Raw genomic sequence first — 21,471 nt, 5'->3', positions numbered from 1 at the left:
ATTTATGAACTATATCCAAGTGTCTTAAGTTTTTAGAGGTAGTGAATTCATTTCTACGTTAAAAATAAATTTTAAATAAAAAATGGCAAAACTTAAATCTAGCTAAAAATGCCTAAATAATATAATTATATTATTATCTTTTAAATGCATCTTTAATTATTACAATTTGAAATTATTTTTAAATTAATTATTAATAAATTAACTCTCTATATCTTAGGGTTTTGAACATGGAACCATCAACTCATATTTATTTTACATTTTTATACGGTTACTAAATGAACTCTTTATAAGGAGTTCATAAACACTAGTTTAGTTCCATCTTAATTCTACATGTGCTAAGTATAGAGAGGGATAAAATTCTTTTAAGATGCAAATCGTTTTAGAGTAAAAAGAATTGATCATCCTAAATTAAAATGGATTTATACTAGTTTAATTATTAATTATAATTATAATTATTAATTTTATGTTTTTTTATTTTTATTTTATTTTAATTTTATTTATTTCACCTAGTCATAATGTTTATTTAACACATTACGTCTCTACCATTCATGAGTTGTTTTGCTATTTTTTTAACTTAATTTTATTTTTTTATGTTTTCAACTGGTCAAAACATTAAGCATTATAATATTTTTACAGTATTGGCACAATAATAACTTAAAATTAATATAATAAATTCTTTCAATTTTATAAAAAAATTATGAAAATATAAAATATATCTTAAAATTAAATATTTTGGTTTTTTTTGTAAGTCAATATTCTATCTATATAGGAAAAAAGGAGTACATTAGGTAGTTCAAAAAATAGCTGGTCTTACCCCGACCAGGTTCATTGACCAAAATTTTCACAAATGACAAAAATACAAAAGGGAAACTAGGGACATTGTCCATAAAGGGTAGGGCTAGAGGCTCCAAAATACAGATAAAACATTAAAAACACCAGAGAGCATACTAGTTGTTATCACAAAATCAGTACTAAGGGCTGCAACCAAGCAAGATTTCATGTAACTCTTTCAACGAGACTTTAGACTAGGGATTAGCCTCCTTAGTCAGAGAGGGCTCTCTCACAGACTTTTGATAAGAATCAATCACAACAACAGATGGCTAACTCTTCACACATTTATGAAAATAAAGCTGGTTGGAAATACAAAACAACACTTCTTCCATTGGGCTCATGGAGTCATACACTTCTACAGTAAACTATTGATCACTTAATCATAGAAGCCAAGGCATATAACGTTTAACACTCAAAACATCTCTCCAAAAACTCAACTCATTAAATAAGCACAGGAAGTCTGAGCACTAGGTGAATTCAGAGTGATTGCATATTTAGTGAGCTGTAAAATACATAAAAGATAATGACAAAACCACACATGTTCTGAGCCATAAACATATAATGAATCTTGGGAAGAAAAAGTAACTCTTGTATTACTGTCAAAGTCTTCTTACACAAGCTGATAAAAACTCTGTTTTTTATAAAATCTCCAACCTTTTTTACAATAGAGTTTTTTCTATATATAGGAAAACAACACTACAACTACTTGAGACTCCTCCTCCAGCATGAGGGGAGCTCGAAATCCTATCATTAATTGCCTTATCTATATCTAAACAAACTTATTAAATACAAAGGTATTGCGCTGTGAATACATAGAGTTCCATTCCTATTGAAACTCTAATTCTATCTCCTCGTGTACATTGATGCTTTCTTGAACTTTGACACCTGTACCATTTCTGTAATAGCCAAGACATGCTGGAGAAACATTCAATGAACGAGCAGCTTCGGATACTTGCTGTGTGGATGACTCATCAGTTGATGAGGATGTGTGGCCTATTTTCACGGTCCCTGCCTTCCATTAGTCTTCATGTACTAAAAGACTATGCTCCAAGCCATTTAATTCCTTTAATAACCACGCATAATCCAATATGCCTCATGATCTGGACGCTTTGTGAACTGAACAGGTGTACCACCCAAAATTTCGGTAACCCTACCAGAACCCTAACAATTCGGTTATAAAGTAACTTTAGGAAGACTTTTAGCAAAAAACAAAAAAATTCACCTTTTTCTTCAACACTCTCACCTGTCACCCTTTGAATATCTGGATAGCTTTGTATAGTCTCCTTACTGGCCTCGAGTCATCCTTTTCAAGATTTGCTGACCTCAGCATCAATTTCACTTTTTCTCATAAAACAGTCATCTACAGCAGTTTCGTAGCGCGCTACGAAACTGCTGTAGATAATCAAAACAGAACATATGAATCTTAAAGCACTGTTGACTTAACTTCGTGATTTCTTCAGCTACTTTGTACAGGTGTAAGGGATCCAAAAAGTTTCAAAATGATGGCAACCAAAATTTATCAAAACTTGAAAAGCAAATTTCCCCTTGGATTAATCAGCTAGTTTACCTAGCTTCTTCTTCAAACTGCTAACTTCTTTCTTCAAAGCCTTGTTTTCTGCTCTTAGGCTTGTGTTCAGCTGTTTCATGGTTTTTTCCTGCTTCAGAGCTGGCACTGTCCACAAATATGCATCAGACACTGAGTCAGTTTGGCTCATTAGACTTGTTCTGCCTTTTAGTACAGCCTTTTTATAATTTGCATATCTCACTGCCCTTTCCTTAGAAACATTTTTAATCTGAGGCACTTCTTCTTGTGTTGTTCCTGCCTGTTGCTTGATAGAAATGACATTTCCACCTTGGCTGATGATGACCCTATTACTCTTGTCTTTACTCCTGGCTTCATGAACTGTTATGGTCAAAACCTCAAGTACATCTGTACTAGGCACTTCTAAAGGTGCCTCCTCTTTCTGCGCTTTCTCCACCTCTTTCATTTGTCTTCTTGTGACTGGCCTACGTGGCTTGAAAGCATATTCTTTACTAGGCTCCTCAAATCTCAACCTTTTTGAAGCTCTTGGTTTCTTAGTACTTTCGGGTGAAGATTGAGTGAGGTCATTATGCATTGGCTGCACTGGGTGATCTTGCTCAAACTCTATTGGTTCAATCTGTATTGGCTGATCTTGTTCAAGTTCAATAGCTACAAGTAAGTCACTTAAACTGCCTTTTGACATAGGGCTTTCTTCCACAGTAATTGACTTACCTTTCTCCTTGTTTAGTTGACCTCTGGTTCTTACCCTTGAAATCTTTTCAACTTCACTTGGCTCAGCTTCATCCTTCTTTTTCTGGATCTTCTGCTTTGATGACTGAGGTGTCTCCTTAGATGATGACTTAGGTGTTTCCTTTGCTGATGATTTAAGTGTCTCCTTTGCTGATGATTTAGGTGTCTCCTTTGCCACCACAGATTTCTCTGATTTCCTTAACTTGGTTTTAGGCTTCTTTTGGTCTGTCACCTCTTTTCTGAGCTCAGCCAGAGTCGGTTCTTCAATTCTTTCTTCCCTTTCCCTCATAGGCAATGGAGTGAGGTCTGTTTTGCTTTGAAATCCGACCATAAAAACAAAAGAATCCCAATCTCTGCCAATCTTTTGCAAACCATCCAACACCAGGAACTTTACCAAACCATGATGAAACAAGGATGTTTCACAACCATCTTTCTTTAACTGGATTTTATCACACATTTTACTAATGCTTCTGAACAAATAGAAAGGGATATCTATTGAAGCTTTACCTGTGAAATGCAACAAAAGTTTGAAGTGATAGGAATAAACTTTGTTGTACCTTCCCTCGCATGTTAGGTATTTCTGGATGCATGTAAGGAGCATAGCATAATGTTCTTTTACGTAACTCCTTGGCACCGCTTTGGTGAGGTCCTCATTTACATACGGTTCCTTCAAAAATTCTTTACAGGGACTCATGTCGAATTTAAAATTTTTGAACCATTCTTGTCCTCCCCTCGGAATTTCAGTGACAATAGAAATGGCTTCAGGAGACACAGGAAATTCTAACATTGACACCTTTGAATTCAATCCAGTAAAATTCAATGCAAAAGCCTTCGTTACCTCTGCATGTCCTCCCTTCAACTTCTCGCAGAACCTCTAGCAACCAGCATTTCGAAAGGCTCTTGCTACACCTTCATCTCTGAGTGTAACATCAAGCCCCTCTGGCTCTGTTCTCAGGCACTTACCGGATCGATGTTCCCTCTTTTCCATCTTGCTTCGAATATCTTCACACAGGAAACTAATAGCAGCTACAGCTCGAAAACAATCTCGACTTTGGAGTGCAGACTCGCTTGCGATGATCCCTTTAAATGAGAACTCGGGCTTCTTTGCGTTTTTAAAAAAAAAAAAACTTGTCATACAGCAGACATGTTTACACATTATGAAAACACATTATGACACAACCATACCTCATAAAATCCCTTAAGATGATATTCATATGCGTGATCCTGGACCTTATGGCGGAATGATGATCTATCATGACCTGGAGAGGACATCAACTGACAAACGTGAACGGACCTATGACTCACCCCTCCCAGATTTGACATTTCAAGAAAAAGGCGCTACAAAAACCCCGAAACCCCGATTTCGTAGCGCAGACAGTTAAGATTTAACAAAACGCGCTACGAAATGGCTGGTAAACAGTACGCTGCGAAAAGGCGGAAACATCATTGCGCAGCTAAATTGACCAAACAGACTGCGCTGCGAAACTGCGCAAAGTACTAATAACGCAATCAAGACAAGACATGCCTTAACTGACAATGATAGAGGGTATCTAACGATTTTTTACACGGACTTACATCAATACCTTTTGAAATTCAAATTTCAAAGTGACACACACACATATAAACCTATTCACTAAGCTGAAGAGTTTTATATGAAACTTGTGGACAATATTACATACATGAACTATGGTTCTAAGTGATAACACTAGTCATCCCACATGATGGAGGTAGGGTTTTCTGGGGTTGTTCCTCGAGGAGGTGGAGGACGGAAGTCACACTAAATGTGCCCTACAAAGTGCACCAGCCAAGTCTCCAGTGTTTCTCCTTTCTCATTTAATTGGTTTTTGCCTCGCCAAACCACCACCAGTCTCTTCGAGACATGGCACTAAAAATAGTGCATTGGGTCCAATGTTGCCATCTGCTCTGCAAGCTCCTCGCGATGGACTCTCCCAGTTGTGTCCACTCTTTCTATCAGGCTATTAATAAGTGCTCGACAGTTCTCCAAGCAGCAATGTTGGATACCTTGCCCTTCATTTGCTTCTGCTCGACTAGACCCACGATTCCCCTTTCCACCTCAGGTTCCTCCACCTCGACAACTAGGCTTTTGAACCCACGTACCACCACCTTGACGACTCGACTTGTGAACCCGTGTACCACCACCCCTACTGGCACCACGTTTACCTCCTCCGCAACCTCCATGTGCTCCCACGCTGCACACATCCAGTGGTCTTTCCACCCTGGCAGGGAGCCCCAATGGTAATTTCCAAGTTCTCCATGCCCACAGGGCCAAGGGTGGCTCAGGAGGGGGAGCGCCCACACCGCGCAGGGGGTTTCATAATTCGCAGAGATGGCGAACGACCATGCGAGACCCCCCACTAGAGGAACCAAATTCCACCACCCACCACACAAAAGAAACATAATACCATTCCCCACTACCTAAAAAAGACCACCACCACTAGAGAAACCAAATATCGTCGCTCACCACATTAGCATAGACAATTGAAAGAAAGACAAAGACAAAGTAGTCGGTGCCTGAGCACAACTTTCCCTAGGGAAATGACCCGCCTCCGAATTCGCCTTGCAGAGACCACCCACCAATCCACCGAACACCGTCGGGCCCAAGCCAGAGGTCACGAAACTAGGAATTGAAACTAGTTTTCCGCCACCAACAATGGAGTTCCTATACTGATGGTTTCAACTTCCACTTCTAGCCCGAGAAAACAGGCTTACCATAATCCAAGAGGAAATGGAATGGAAGAGGTCTCGACCCACCGACTTCCCATCCTTACGCACATAGACAATAAGAAAGAGCCTTTGTAACAGGGTCCAACTTCACACATTGCTCCAAGAAATTCCTAGGACGAGTACACATAGACCTCTCCTATAAAATAACCTTCTATAATTCTTTCATTTTCTCTCTGGAGGCCACCGCGAGGTCTATCACTAGACCAAAGTGCAAATACGAATGTTGATCTCCCTCATCTTCCCACGCCTTAACCATTCGCCACCCCCAAACTCCAACGCGATCTTAATTCTCACACAAGTTGCCAACCTGTTGATATTACTCTTCTTGTTACATGCACTTTGGTGAAGGGATCAAAAGGACCGTCCCTCACCCTCACTCCACATGTGTTCACACATGAGGCTCCTCTTCCACGTGTTGCAAGGACCTCACCCCTATCGAAGATTTTTTTATTTTATTTTAGTTTTTTTAAATAATAAACATTTTATATAGTCATAGTCTAACTTATAGAAGGAACTCACACTTTCCAAGGCATTTTTTTGACTTATTTTAACCAAAATATAATAGAGATTTTAAAAACTCTTTAATCTATAAAATTTGAATGTTCTAGGAATTTTTAAGGTGTTGAATTTAGTTATGCATTCAAAAATATGTTTTAAAAATAAGAATTTACACTCTCACTTGAAATTGTATTGCAAAAAATTCATTTCCTCTATAAATTAGACTATATAAAATGAAATAAAATTCTCAAACTTCTTTATAACAATAACCTAAAATTAAAATTATTAAGGTTTTTATTATTGATAATTAACCTAAAAGGCATTATCAATATCTTTTATATTGATAATAGTATTGTCTTTGAATTAATTACATTCTTGAGATTTGGTCACATTTGAACCAACTAATGTGGTTCATCCTTGCCCGCAACTAGACGTTAGGAGAAGGTTGTTAAGAAATTTGTTATTGGAATATAAAATAATTAATTAATTAAATTAGATATATATATATATATATATATATATATATATATATATATATATATATATATATATATATTAAACAAATTAAAATGGGAAAGGATTATAATATAACATGATAATACATTAAGGGGATAACATTTATTTATTAAATATTTTTATTCAAGATCATGGTTATAAACTAAATAGAAAAGGTAGCAAGCATGTCTTTCGGATTAATCACATGAGCGTTATTTGGTCTACATTTGGAACCCGCTAATGTGGTTCATCCTCCGAACAAAGGTGAAAAAATCGAAAAATCCTAATGAATAAATAGCAAGAATGCATTAGAAAATAATCGTTCAGAAATTAGTTAGCTAATTAATAAAATTAATATATTTTTATTTTTAAAATCCACTCAAATGACTAGTTATTATAGAATTAACCATTAATTATAAATATTTAATTATTTATTAATATTGAAATTATATATACATATATAACTCATTAAGGAATTATTAATTAATAAAATAAAAAATGACAAAGTCAAAACATATTAATAATATTAATTAATAATTTATTAATGAGTTAATAAATTATTAATTAATATTATTATGTTTTGACTTGATCAAATTTTTATTTTATTAATTAATAATTCCTTAATGGTTATATATATATATATATATATATATATATAAAAATTATATATTATATATTATATGTTTTATTTTACTAATTAATAATTACTTAATGGGTTATATATATATATATATATATATATATATATATATATATATATATAACATATTAATAATATTAATTAACAATTTATTAATGAGTTAATAAATTATTAATTAATATTATTAATATGTTTTGGTTCGGTCATTTTTTGTTTTATTAATTAATAATTCCTTAATTCCTTCATGGGTTATATATATATATATATATATATAAATAAAATTTCAATATTAATAAATAATTAAATATTTAAAATTAATGGTTAATTTTATACCAACTAGTCATTTGAGAAAATATATTAATTTTATTAATTAAATAGCTAATTTTCAAATGGCTAGTTTTTAACGGCTAATTCTGATCCCTGATGCATCCTTGTTTATTTGGCTAGTTTCTAAGGGCGATGCATCCTTGGTATTTATTCATTCCGATCTTTGGATTTTTGCACCTTTGTAGTGAGAATGAACCACATTAGCGAGTTCCAAACAACGACCAAAATAATTGTTATAAGTGTTGTGCTAGTTTTTAACAGCTAATTCTGATCCATGGTGCAAACTTGCTATTTATTCGGCTAGTTTCTAATGGCTAATTCTGGTCCATGGTGCAAACTTGCTATTTATTCGGCTAGTTTCTAATGGCTAATTCTGGTCCCTAATGCATCCTTCTATTTATTCATTAAAATCCTTGGATTTTTTCGCCTTCGTTATGAGGATGAACCGCATTAGCGGGTTCCAAACTTCGACCAAAATAGCCGTTATAAATAGAGGTTATGAGCTAGCCATTAGAAAAAAGTTGTTAAAAAATTTGTTAATGAAATATAAAATAATTAATTAATTAAATTTTTTATTTATATATTAAACAAATTGAAATGATAAAGGATTATAATATAATATAATAATACATTAAGGGGATAATATTTATTTATTAAATATTTTTATTCAAGATCATGGATATAAACTAAATAGAAAAGGTAGTAAGCATGTATAAGGATCAGAATTAGTCATTAAAAACTAGTCGTTTGGAAATTAGGTAGTTAATTAATAAAATTAATATATTTTTGTTTTTTAAATCTAAATGACTAGTTATTATAAAATTAATATGTTTTGACTTGGTCATTTTTTATTTTATTATATAATTATATACATATATATATATGATTAATGGTTAATTTTATAACAACTAACCATTTAAATGGATTTTAAAAATAAAAATATGTTAATTTTATTGATTAACGTAGTTTTTAATGACTAATTATGATCACATCCTTAGTATTTATTCGGCTAGTTTCTAACCGCTAATTCTAATCCCTCATGGATCCTTGTTATTTATTCATTAGGATTTTTGGAATTTTTCACCTTTGTAGTGAGGATGAACCACATTAGCAGGTTCCAAAGGACCGCTAATTCTAATCCCTCATGGATCCTTGTTATTTATTCATTAGGATTTTTGGAATTTTTCACCTTTGTAGTGAGGATGAACCACATTAGCAGGTTCCAAAGGTCGACCAAACAAAAATGATGTGATTAATCCGAAAGACATCATTAATACATTATGAATCACAAAAGCCTAAGGTCTGAATAGAAAAAACTATTAATGTTTTATTAATTAAATTGTTAATTAATTTTATTTGCAAAGCAACAATGTAAAATAATTAATTTTACATAGAATAAGGATGAAATAATAATAAAGTTAAACAAAAAAAACAAAAACTAAGAACATAGAAAAGGAAACAGTAAGGGAAAAACATGGATCCAATTTCTCAATTTCCCACCACCATCTTTGATATTATTAAATATTACAAAATTCTAATATATATAAAATTTAATATGATGATGATGATTGTTAAAGTCCACTAAGACCCAACTTTGGTCTATCAAACCTAAATAAACAAATTATTTAGTTTGATTTAAGATTTTATTCCTATGCTCAAAAAGCTTGGAGAGAAGCCTCACATGCTCACTTTAATTTTGACAACATAAAATGCTAGGAAGGTCAGTATTGCAACAAAGCTTTTGAAAATAAGATCTAATGTGGTTGTATGGGGGGCACTCTAACAGGAAGTTATTTTCATTCTCGATGTTCTTATTCTGAGAGATGGCAAAACATTTCCATCCATGGTGTTTTAGGAACTGCCCAACTACCTACCCGTTTCACTATGGAGCTCATGAGAGTTCGTTCTAATCTTGGCTAGATGATCTATTTAAGACAGAGATATTTTTGATCTTCTCCGGTGGGATTGATGACCTCCTTATAATATCTTAATTTGTTATGGAGCTCATGAGAGTTCATTCTAATCTTGGCTAGATGAGCTATTTAAAACAGAGATATTTTTCTCGGGTGGGATTGATGACCTCTTTATAATATCTTCATTTTCTCTTAGTAGCTAAATCTTTCTCACACCACATTTTTTCTTTGAACTTAGGAGTAATAATATTTTTAATGTTATTAATGTTTTGCAATACAACATTCTCGTGGATCTCCCAATGGTTTAACCAAGCCTTGGTGTCTTTATACAATCTAGATTTAGCCTTACTTGGTTTTGACTGCAATTTATAGCTAGTTTAGGAAGTCTATCGTCTCTTATATTATTGAGTTTGTACTTATACAACACAAACCTAGTCATAGTTAGGCTCTCAATAAGGTCATAGTTAGGCTCTCAATAAGAGAAAGATTCACTTCTATAAGAAAAACAGAAAAATAATTTATATAAATATATAGACAGGTGATTAAATTTGATAAAAGCTCAATATAGTTAAATTAATTAATGTTTTTCCCTTCTGAAATTATTTTAAATAATTTAATACGATCCGATCTTTAACCAAATTATTCTTTCACTACACATTAAATATTATTTTATATGAAATATCAAGAAAAAAAATTAAAAACTCATTAATATTAACTGATTCATTCATTACCAAACATTACTTTATACTAACCTACAGAACGGAGTAACAGACAACTGTTCGCTCCCGCTTTACTACTCACCGGCTCTCAACTTTATTTGACATTAACGAGCAAAGAAGAGTAAGCAAACTTATTACCACCCGGCCGTCCGAACCCTAACTCATCACTCGCAATATCGCCCATCTATATTGAGATAGTTTCACAGCAGATATCTATATATTCTGCCAGAGTTATATTACCACCCGGCCGTCCGAACCCTAACTCATCACTCGCAATATCGCCCATCTATATTGAGATAGTTTCACAGCAGATATCTATATATTCTGCCAGAGTTATATTACATAAGCGAAGCGAAGGACTGGTGGACTGTGATGGATTCTTGGTTTAGCGGACGGTTGAGTGGCTAAAACCAACCCCCTGCAAGGTGCCCGCCGAATACTTCCAGTGAAAGCAGAACTCTGCGCCGTCGGACCCAGGTTTCGTGCAAGTAGCCCTGTTCTTTCTATGAAGTCGTAAGAGATTATAGGGCATCATAACTGGCTGACTAGCTGCCAATACCATCTTCTGTATTGAGGTAGTTCTATACAATAGTTGTAGTCTGTCCAAGTTATTTGAAAACTGTGCAATGACAACATATAGTGTGTTTGGGCTAGTTTTATTTCTTCTTCTTATCCTCCCGCCACAGGGAGACAGCTTGAAAATGAATATGAAGATGATCCATCGCCATTCCATGCACAGTCCTTTCTACAGAACCTTCTCAAGCAGACACCAGACCCTACAAACACTCATAAGCCTCGATTCCCTCAGAATAAGTTCCCAACATGGATATTCCATTTCCGATATATTGGCTCCTGTTTCACCTCCAACGGCCTCGAACCCTGGACATAATACTGCTTTTGAAATGCCAGTAGCCTCTCGTGCAACTCTGGGAGCCGCTCTTTATTTCGTAGAACTCTATGTTGGAACTCCTCCTCAAAGGGTCTTGCCTATAGCAGACACGGGCAGCGATCTTGTCTGGGTGAGCTGCAATTCCTGCCAGAATTGCGGTCCTTTCAATCCGGAGGGATCCTCGTCTTTATCATATGTACCTTGTTACTCCAGAGAATGCCGTGCCCTCTCTCCTACAGTATCCTGCACTACTAGGCCTAAAATGGCCTGCAAGTATACACAAATGTACCTGGACGGCACTTTCACCACGGGCCCTTATATCCATGAAAGAATTACATTGAACTCCACATCTGAGAAGCCATTGATGGTTGAGAATGTGTTGATGGGATGCGGATTGGAGAGCCAAGGGGACACAGACATTGGCTCAGGAGGCGTGCTGGGTTTAGGTCAAGGACCCAATTCATTCGCAATACAGACAGCCAGTTTATATGGGGGCAAATTCTCTTACTGCTTAAGAGACTATCTAGAGCCCACCACAGTGACAAGCTTTCTGGTATTCGGAGACGTGATCAAAGAATCAGACCCCTCGTTACTGAGAAAACCAATTCAATATACTCCGATTCTGCAAGCAGCATCATCATCCTATTACGTGGGTATAGAAGAAATAGCCATCAATGGAGAGAAACTTCCGATATCGTCCCGTGTTTGGGAGATGGATGAATTTGGCTATGGAGGGACAATAATAGACTCTGGGACTTCGCTCACCTATTTGGTAGAGGAGGCCTATGAAGTAATACTGGAGGCCCTGAAAACAGTAATCACATATCCAACGGCTACAACATTTCCAGGGCAGCAAATTGATTTCTGCTTCAACACTTCTGGAGTGAGGGAGTTGAAATTTCCTGAATTCGCAATTATTTTGGAAGGAGGAAAATCATTCAGTCCGCCACCAGAGAATTATATCCTGCAGATCGATGACGACGTGAGATGCCTGGGACTCAGACCCATTGAAGCGCCGACACCAAGTATTATTGGGAATCTACTACAGCAAAATTTCTTCGTTCACTACAATCTGCAGCAATCTCTCCTCGGGTTTGCTCCTGCTGATTGTTCAGTTCACAGATGAATTATTTTTGGTTGGAGCCTTTCCTCACAATCACACTGAATTATTTTATTTCTAGTGATTGTTTTTCAATTTCCAATAAAAATACATGTGAACGGTGTTGGTAGCTGTTCCAATCTGATAATTTTGTCACAGTAAACAAACATAAATACCATAACATGGATTACTAGTCAAACCTTTTATTTAATGAAGTGAAAGAAAGAGCAGATTTAAATTGATAAGTTTTCGATTCATCTTTTCTTCATGACTGGCTTTTAGAACATTCTCCTTCCTATGAGATGCTTATGATACTTCCTGTATCTGACTGATCTCACCACTAGGGTAACATGAAATATAGCAGTTATGCCTATTATCCATTTTTATGCATAGTTTTTTGGACAGCGTGTTTATTATTGTTCCTTTTAAGGCTGAGACGTTATGTGATCGTGCTCTGATTGCCTTTGCTATTATAACTGATCAGTTTGTTTAGTGTTAAAGCTGGGTGTATCTCATATTTCAGTTCTCAACTTTTTCATCAAGTATATAATTTTATTATTCATAAACTTATTGAAAAACTTAGAAGTAACCAATGTTTATTCTTGCCATGATAATGATTAATGCCCACTTCATTTTTGGATGTTTTTTTTTTTTTACAAGAACAGTTATGGAACTTTATATTAATCTTGGGCAGAATGCTAAAAACTGATTACATTATGTGCTACTTTGTCTTGATGCATTTCTTCCCTAAGAATGTAGCTGAGATTTACAAGGTTCTTCCTTGGATAGACCTCTGATAAGTTATTTTCAGAGATTTTCCCCCACTTGAAAATACAAACGAATTGTTTTAGTAATAAGCAGTAGAACATGGCAGCACTCTAATTATGGAATAGGTTCCCATGATTCTTCTTCCTCTTTCAACTTAGTCCCTGCAGAGAGTCCGGCAGCTTTATTACCTTTGATGTCAACCTTTTTATTGTGTATTCTCAACACATGGTAGTACTTCAAAGCCTGAAAGTTGCTTTCCAAGCCTTTGATATTGGTGATCAACCTTGCTATATCAGCCTTGCTAGATTGAGGTCGGGTATTGGATTGCTGGAAACTATTGCATTTATAATGACTTGAGAGTCGCCTATTACAGTTGCTTCATTAATGCCCAGATCTTTAAGGGTCTTGAGTCCTTGGAAGAGGGCTAAGGCCTCAGCTTGGATGCTGGTAGTGTAACCAAGACCCCAAGAGTAGGAATGAATTTTTTCCCCGATTTGATTTAAAACAACACCTCCTGCACCAGCTTTGCCTGGATTTCCCTTTGCTGCTCCGTCAAAGAAAAGAGAGTGCCTTGCTTGCTATTTAAACCACTCTTGGAAGTCATTCTGGGGCTTTCTTATTTACCATTCTTTGATAGTGGGGGCTTTTTTGATTGCTCGGTGAAATTGAAGTTCTAGCGTTGATCCCCATGCTATGTCCTGGTGTCTGAGATTGGAGTAGTCTTTTAGATCAATCAAGCACTCCTTTATGTGACTTTTAATTTTGGTTTCTAGGACTTTGTGGCTTTGTTTTGTATTTCTGAAAATCCTTTTATTAAGCTCTATCCATAACTACGAACAAATAATTTTTGGGAGGACAGCCCATGATGCTTTGATGATCATATTTTTATGTGGAGGACCTTGAAATCTGTTTGCCCATTCAGTGAAAAGTTCAGATGTGGAGCTAGAAAAGTGAAATTAGGATCCAGATCGTGGGTGAAATAGGCCCAAATCTGCCTGGAGAAGCTGCAATCTAGCATTAGATGGACTACTGTCTCGGAGTTGTCGTTGCACAGATGACATATGGAAGGGTCGTAGAACCTTTCTTTTGCAAATTGTCATAAGTTAAAATTTTTCCATGGCAGTAAACCCAGTCGAATAAATTGACCTTGGGCCAAGAGGGCAGTTGCCAGATGCCTTTCCAAGGATCTGGATTCGTGGGAACATGAGGTCACTCGATAAGTTTAGCATACCCGTATCTCTCTTCTGCGAATGTGTTGGTGCCAGACCATGGAGGGCCTTGAGGAGGGTGGTCCACTCTGAGATCAGGTTGTCCTGCACATGTAAATGCTTCCATCCTGCCCAATTTGCATCATTCCAGCAAGAAATATCCCACAAGGTTTGCATGCGTTCGCTGTCCATCCAACATCATAGCAAGTTTGTGGACACTCTGCTTTCAATTGGCTCATTGTTCATTATTCTGTTTGACCATATATTAAATTTTTTTCTCGTTTCCTGGTATCCATTAGGAGTGGGTGGAGATTAGTGTTGTTGCTCTATCATATATTTTGAGGAAAGTCTAATTTGGCAAGCGTATCACATTGTCTAATCATTTGGCTCTTGAACCTCTGAAATATTTTTTCCATAGCGCCTTTTGGGCCCAGCCAGCATTGGGTTGGTGGTGATGATCCTCAAAACGATTTTTGCAGCCATTGCCATGTTCTGCTGTCGAAAATTCTTGAAATTTAGGATTCCCTACACATCTTAAAAGAATATCAGTCCTCTTGCCTACTCTTATCGTGGATTCCCTACACATCCTCAAAGAGTATCAGATAACAGATGGTTACGCAATCCTCCCATTATTTCTTCCCAAGTGAAGGCAAGAAATCTTTGCCTATCATGTTCTTACATTTCCATTCATGGTCTTCATCTAGACTTATGGTTATTAGTCCGGTCTACTGCATGACACATGAAATAGAAGAAACACAAATTCCTTTGTAATCAGGGGTGATATAATTCAAATTCCCTCTTCATCTGGGACCTATAAAAGCTCCCTCTTAGCTAGGGAATCTTTTATACATCGACACCTTCTTCTTTGTGGGTTATTCAGCTACTTGATCAACTTCTCTCCTTGATCTCATGAAATTTAGTTGAGATTCTTCCTTGTAGGGAAACAACCATCAATAACTTTCCTTCTTATTTCATCATGTCATTCCTTTTTTCATGGAAAGTGCCCTTCTTAGCATGCATCTGGAACATTATTCATACCACTACTTCTTTTCTCTCCCTTCTTCTTTCAGGAGTTTCTATCCATCACATGAATGCAAGATGGCTCTTAATCATGACATCTTCTTGTAGGTATCAACATCCTACACACTTATTGACATATATCCCAAAGATATCCATTGTCAAGGGTCTTCATCCTAGGACTGCTAGGCTAAATTCCTTTTTAATATTTTTATCTTCCAAAAGTGACTCTCACCCTCAACCTCTCTCCATAAAATTTAAATTAATAAAATAATAAAAAAAAAAATCCACAAACACACACAAACAAAATGACATTTTTCAAAGGAATCTAACAACACAATTTCAAGCAAAATTGTGATTTTTTGTTATTTAAAATATATTTTCAATACATTAATGAATTCAACACTTTGAAAAAAACTAAAATTCTACAAATTAAACAAATAAAACTCAAATTTTTAAAAATATTTATCCATTGTTTAGGTAAAATTAACCTTAAAAAATATTTAAAAAAATCATTTCTTATATATAAAATACTGATCCCATTAAATTTTTTATAAATTTCCATTTAACATGGATCCCATAAAATTTTCTATAAATTTCCATTTAACACCGATCCCATTTAAAAAAGTATTTGGTTCCCATCTTTGTGATCAAATATCTAATATATAAGATATCTTACATATTTCCTATTATATGTTAGTTTATCTGGTCATAAAGAAATATATCGCAAGGGGTTCAAGTGGTTCTGCATTATCGCTTTTTTCAGAAACGAAATTAGTTTTTAAATTGATATAATTTATTAAATTAATAGGTTAGAATAAATTTCAATAATTTTTTAATATAAATTATTAAGTAATAATTGTAATTTAATTAGTTTATGTTTTGTAGTTTATTATCGGGAGATAATTTGTTGGATTTACCACTTGGATTTATGAACTATATCCAAGTGTCTTAAGTTTTTATTAGAGGTAGTGAATTCATTTCTACAGTTAAAAATAAATTTTAAATAAAAAATGGCAAAACTTAAATCTAGCTAAAAATGCCTAAATAATATAATTATATTATTATCTTTTAAATGCATCTTTAATTATTACAATTTGAAATTATTTTTAAATTAATTATTAATATATTAACTCTCTATATCTTAGGGTTTTGAACATGGAACCATTAACTCATATTTATTTTACATTTTTATACGCTTACTAAATGAACTCTTTATAAGGAGTTCATAAACATTAGTTTAGTTCCATCTTAATTCTACATGTGCTAAGTATAGAGAGGGATAAAATTCTTTTAAGATGCAAATCGTTTTAGAGTAAAAAGAATTGATCATCCTAAATTAAAATGGATTTATACTAGTTTAAGTATTAATTATAATTATAATTATTACTTTTATGTTTTTTTATTTTAATTTTATTTTAATTTTATTTATTTCACCTAGTCATAATGTTTATTTAACACATTATGTCTCTACCATTCATGAGTTGTTTTGCTATTTTTTTAACTTAATTTTATTTTTTTATGTTTTCAACTGGTCAAAACATTAAGCATTATAATATTTTTACAGTATTGTCCCAATAATAACTTAAAATTAATATAATAAATTCTTTCAATTTTATAAAAAAATATGAAAATATAAAATATATCTTAAAATTAAATATTTTGGTTTTTTTTGTAAGTCAATATTCTATCTATATAGGAAAAAAGGAGTACATTAGGTAGTTCAAAAAATAGCTGGTCTTACCCCGACCAGGTTCATTGACCAAAATTTTCACAAATGACAAAAATACAAAAGGGAAACTAGGGACATTGTCCATAAAGGGTAGGGCTAGAGGCTCCAAAATACAGATAAAACATTAAAAACACCAGAGAGCATACTAATTGTTATCACAAAATCAGTACTAAGGGTTGCAACCAAGCAAGATTTCATGTAACTCTTTCAACGAGACTTTAGACTAGGGATTAGCCTCCTTAGTCAGAGAGGGCTCTCTCACAGACTTTTGATAAGAATCAATCACAACAACAGATGGCTAACTCTTCACACATTTATGAAAATAAAGCTGGTTGGAAATACAAAACAACACTTCTTCCATTGGGCTCATGGAGTCATACACTTCTGCAGTAAACTATTGATCACTTAATCATAGAAGCCAAGGCATATAACGTTTAACACTCAAAACATCTCTCCAAAAACTCAACTCATAAATAAGCACAGGAAGTCTGAGCACTAGGTGAATTCAGAGTGATTGCATATTTAGTGAGCTGTAAAATACATAAAAGATAATGACAAAACCACACATGTTCTGAGCCATAAACATATAATGAATCTTGGGAAGAAAAAGTAACTCTTGTATTACTGTCAAAGTCTTCTTACACAAGCTGATAAAAACTCTGTTTTTTATAAAATCTCCAACCTTTTTTACAATAGAGTTTTTTCTATATATAGGAAAACAACACTACAACTACTTGAGACTCCTCCTCCAGCATGAGGGGAGCTCAAAATCCTATTATTAATTGCCTTATCTATATCTAAACAAACTTATTAAATACAAAGGTATTGCGCTGTGAATACATAGAGTTCCATTCCTATTGAAACTCTAATTCTATCTCCTCGTGTGCATTGATGCTTTCTTGAACTTTGACACCTGTACCATTTCTGTAATAGCCAAGACATGCTGGAGAAACATTCACTGAACGAGCAGCTTCGGATACTTGCTGTGTGGATGACTCATGAGTTGATGAGGATGTGTGCCCTATTTTCACGGTCCCTGCCTTCCATTAGTCTTCATGTACTAAAATACTATGCTCCAAGCCATTTAATTCCTTTAATAACCACGCATAATCCAATATGCCTCATGATCTGGACGCTTTGTGAACTGAACAGGTGTACCACCCAAAATTTCGGTAACCCTACCAGAACCATAACAATTCGGTTATAAAGTAACTTTAGGAAGACTTTTAGCAAAAAACAAAAAAATTCACCTTTTTCTTCAACACTCTCACCTGTCACCCTTTGAATATCTGGATAGCTTTGTATAGTCTCCTTACTGGCCTCGAGTCATCCTTTTCAAGATTTGCTGACCTCAGCATCAATTTCACTTTTTCTCATAAAACAGTCATCTAAAGCAGTTTCGTAGCGCGCTACGAAACTGCTGTAGATAATCAAAACAGAACATATGAATCTTAAAGCACTGTTGACTTAACTTTGTGATTTCTTCAGCTACTTTGTACAGGTGTAAGGGATCCAAAAAGTTTCAAAATGATGGCAACCAAAATTTATCAAAACTTGAAAAGCAAATTTCCCCTCGGATTAATCAGCTAGTTTACCTAGCTTCTTCTTCAAACTGCTAACTTCTTTCTTCAAAGCCTTGTTTTCTGCTCTTAGGCTTGTGTTCAGCTGTTTCATGGTTTTTTCCTGCTTCAGAGCTGGCACTGTCCACAAATATGCATCAGACACTGAGTCAGTTTGGCTCATTAGACTTGTTCTGCCTTTTAGTACAGCCTTTTTATAATTTGCATATCTCACTGCCCTTTCCTTAGAAACATTTTTAATCTGAGGCACTTCTTCTTGTGTTGTTCCTGCTTGTTGCTTGATAGAAATGACATTTCCACCTTGGCTGATGATGACCCTATTACTCTTGTCTTTACTCCTGGCTTCATGAACTGTTATGGTCAAAACCTCAAGTACATCTGTACTAGGCACTTCTAAAGGTGCCTCCTCTTTCTGCGCTTTCTCCACCTCTTTCATTTGTCTTCTTGTGACTGGCCTACGTGGCTTGAAAGAATATTCTTTACTAGGCTCCTCAAATCTCAACCTTTTTGAAGCTCTTGGTTTCTTAGTACTTTCGGGTGAAGATTGAGTGAGGTCATTATGCATTGGCTGCACTGGGTGATCTTGCTCAAACTCTATTGGTTCAATCTGTATTGGCTGATCTTGTTCAAGTTCAATAGCTACAAGTAAGTCACTTAAACTGCCTTTTGACATAGGGCTTTCTTCCACAGTAATTGACTAACCTTTCTCCTTGTTTAGTTGACCTCTGGCTCTTACCCTTGAAATCTTTTCAACTTCACTTGGCTCAGCTTCATCCTTCTTCTTCTGGATCTTCTGCTTTGATGACTGAGGTGTCTCCTTAGATGATGACTTAGGTGTTTCCTTTGCTGATGATTTAAGTGTCTCCTTTGCTGATGATTTAGGTGTCTCCTTTGCCACCACAGATTTCTCTGATTTCCTTAACTTGGTTTTAGGCTTCTTTTGGTCTGTCACCTCTTTTCTGAGCTCAGCCAGAGTCGGTTCTTCAATTATTTCTTCCCTTTCCCTCATAGGCAATGGAGTGAGGCCTGTTTTGCTTTGAAATCCGACCATAAAAACAAAAGAATCCCAATCTCTGCCAATCTTTTGCAAACCATACAACACCAGGAACTTTACCAAACCATGATGAAACAAGGATGTTTCACAACCATCTTTCTTTAACTGGATTTTATCACACATTTTACTAGTGCTTCTGAACAAATAGAAAGGGATATCTATTGAAGCTTTACCTGTGAAATGCAACAAAAGTTTGAAGTGATAGGAATAAACTTTATTGTACCTTCCCTCGCATGTTAGGTATTTCTCGATGCATGTAAGGAGCATAGCATAATGTTCTTTTACGTAACTCCTTGGCACCGCTTTGGTGAGGTCCTCATTTACATACGGTTCCTTCAAAAATTATTTACAGGGACTCATGTCGAATTTAAAATTTTTGAACCATTCTTGTCCTCCCCTCGGAATTTCAGTGACAATAGAAATGGCTTCAGTAGACACAGGAAATTCTAACATTGACACCTTTGAATTCAATCCAGTAAAATTCAATGCAAAAGCCTTCGTTACCTCTGCATGTCCTCCCTTCAACTTCTCGCAGAACCTCTAGCAACCAGCATTTCGAAAGGCTCTTGCTACACCTTCATCTCTAAGTGTAACATCAAGCCCCTCTCGCTCTGTTCTCAGGCACTTACCAGATCGATGTTCCCTCTTTTCCATCTTGCTTCGAATATTTTCACACAGGAAACTAATAGCAGCTACAGCTCGAAAACAATCTCGACTTTGGAGTGCAGACTCGCTTGCGATGATCCCTTTAAATGAGAACTCAGGCTTCTTTGTGTTTTAAAAAAAAAAAACACTTGTCATACAGCAGACATGTTTACACATTATGAAAACACATTATGACACAACCATACCTCATAAAATCCCTTAAGATGATATTCATATGCGTGATCCTAGACCTTATGGCGGAATGATGATCTATCATGACCTGGAGAGGACATCAATTAACAAACGTGAACGGACCTATGACTCACCCCTCCCAGATTTGACATTTCAAGAAAAAGGCGCTACAAAAACCCCGAAACCCCGATTTCGTAGCGCAGACAGTTAAGATTTAACAAAACGTGCTACGAAATGGCTGGTAAATAGTACGCTGCAAAAAGGCGGAAACATCATTGCGCAGCTAAATTGACCAAACAGACTGCGCTGCGAAACTGCGCAAAGTACCAATAACGCAATCAAGACAAGACATGCCTTAACTGACAATGATAGAGGGTATCTAACGATTTTTTACACGGACTTACATCAATACCTTTTGAAATTCAAATTTCAAAGTGACACACACACATATAAACCTATTCACTAAGCTGAAGAGTTTTATATGAAACTTGTGGACAATATTACATACATGAACTATGGTTCTAAGTGATAACACTAGTCATCCCACATGATGGAGGTAGGGTTTTCTGGGGTTGGTCCTTGAGGAGGTGGAGGACGGAAGTCACACTAAATGTGCCCTACAAAGTGCACCAGCCAAGTCTCCAGTGTTTCTACTTTCTCATTTAATTGGTTTTTTCCTCGCCAAACCACCACCAGTCTCTTCGAGACATGGCACTAAAAATAGTGCATTGGGTCCAATGTTGCCATCTGCTCTGCAAGCTCCTCGCGATGGACTCTCCCAGTTGTGTCCACTCTTTCTATCAGGCTATTAATAAGTGCTCGACATTTCTCCAAGCAGCAATGTTGG

At 35.4% G+C, this 21,471-nt stretch overlaps 1 protein-coding gene across 1 annotated transcript; it reads left to right on the top strand.

Annotated features, from left to right (window-relative positions):
- The first annotated feature begins 11,066 nt into the window (after positions 1-11,066).
- On the top strand, positions 11,067-12,455 carry LOC149194101 (aspartic proteinase NANA, chloroplast-like). Its single transcript, XM_089407544.1, has one exon. It carries the CDS (start codon positions 11,067-11,069, stop codon positions 12,453-12,455), a length of 1,389 nt encoding a protein of 462 aa, XP_089263670.1.
- The last annotated feature ends 9,016 nt before the right edge of the window (positions 12,456-21,471 follow it).

This window comes from Pinus tabuliformis, chromosome 2_2 (genome assembly GCF_031772625.1).
Source record: "Pinus tabuliformis cultivar Carrire ecotype Pingquan chromosome 2_2, CPIR1, whole genome shotgun sequence".
NCBI classification, from domain to species: Eukaryota; Viridiplantae; Streptophyta; class Pinopsida; order Pinales; family Pinaceae; genus Pinus; species Pinus tabuliformis.
This window is presented reverse-complemented; position numbering and strand designations above follow the sequence as displayed.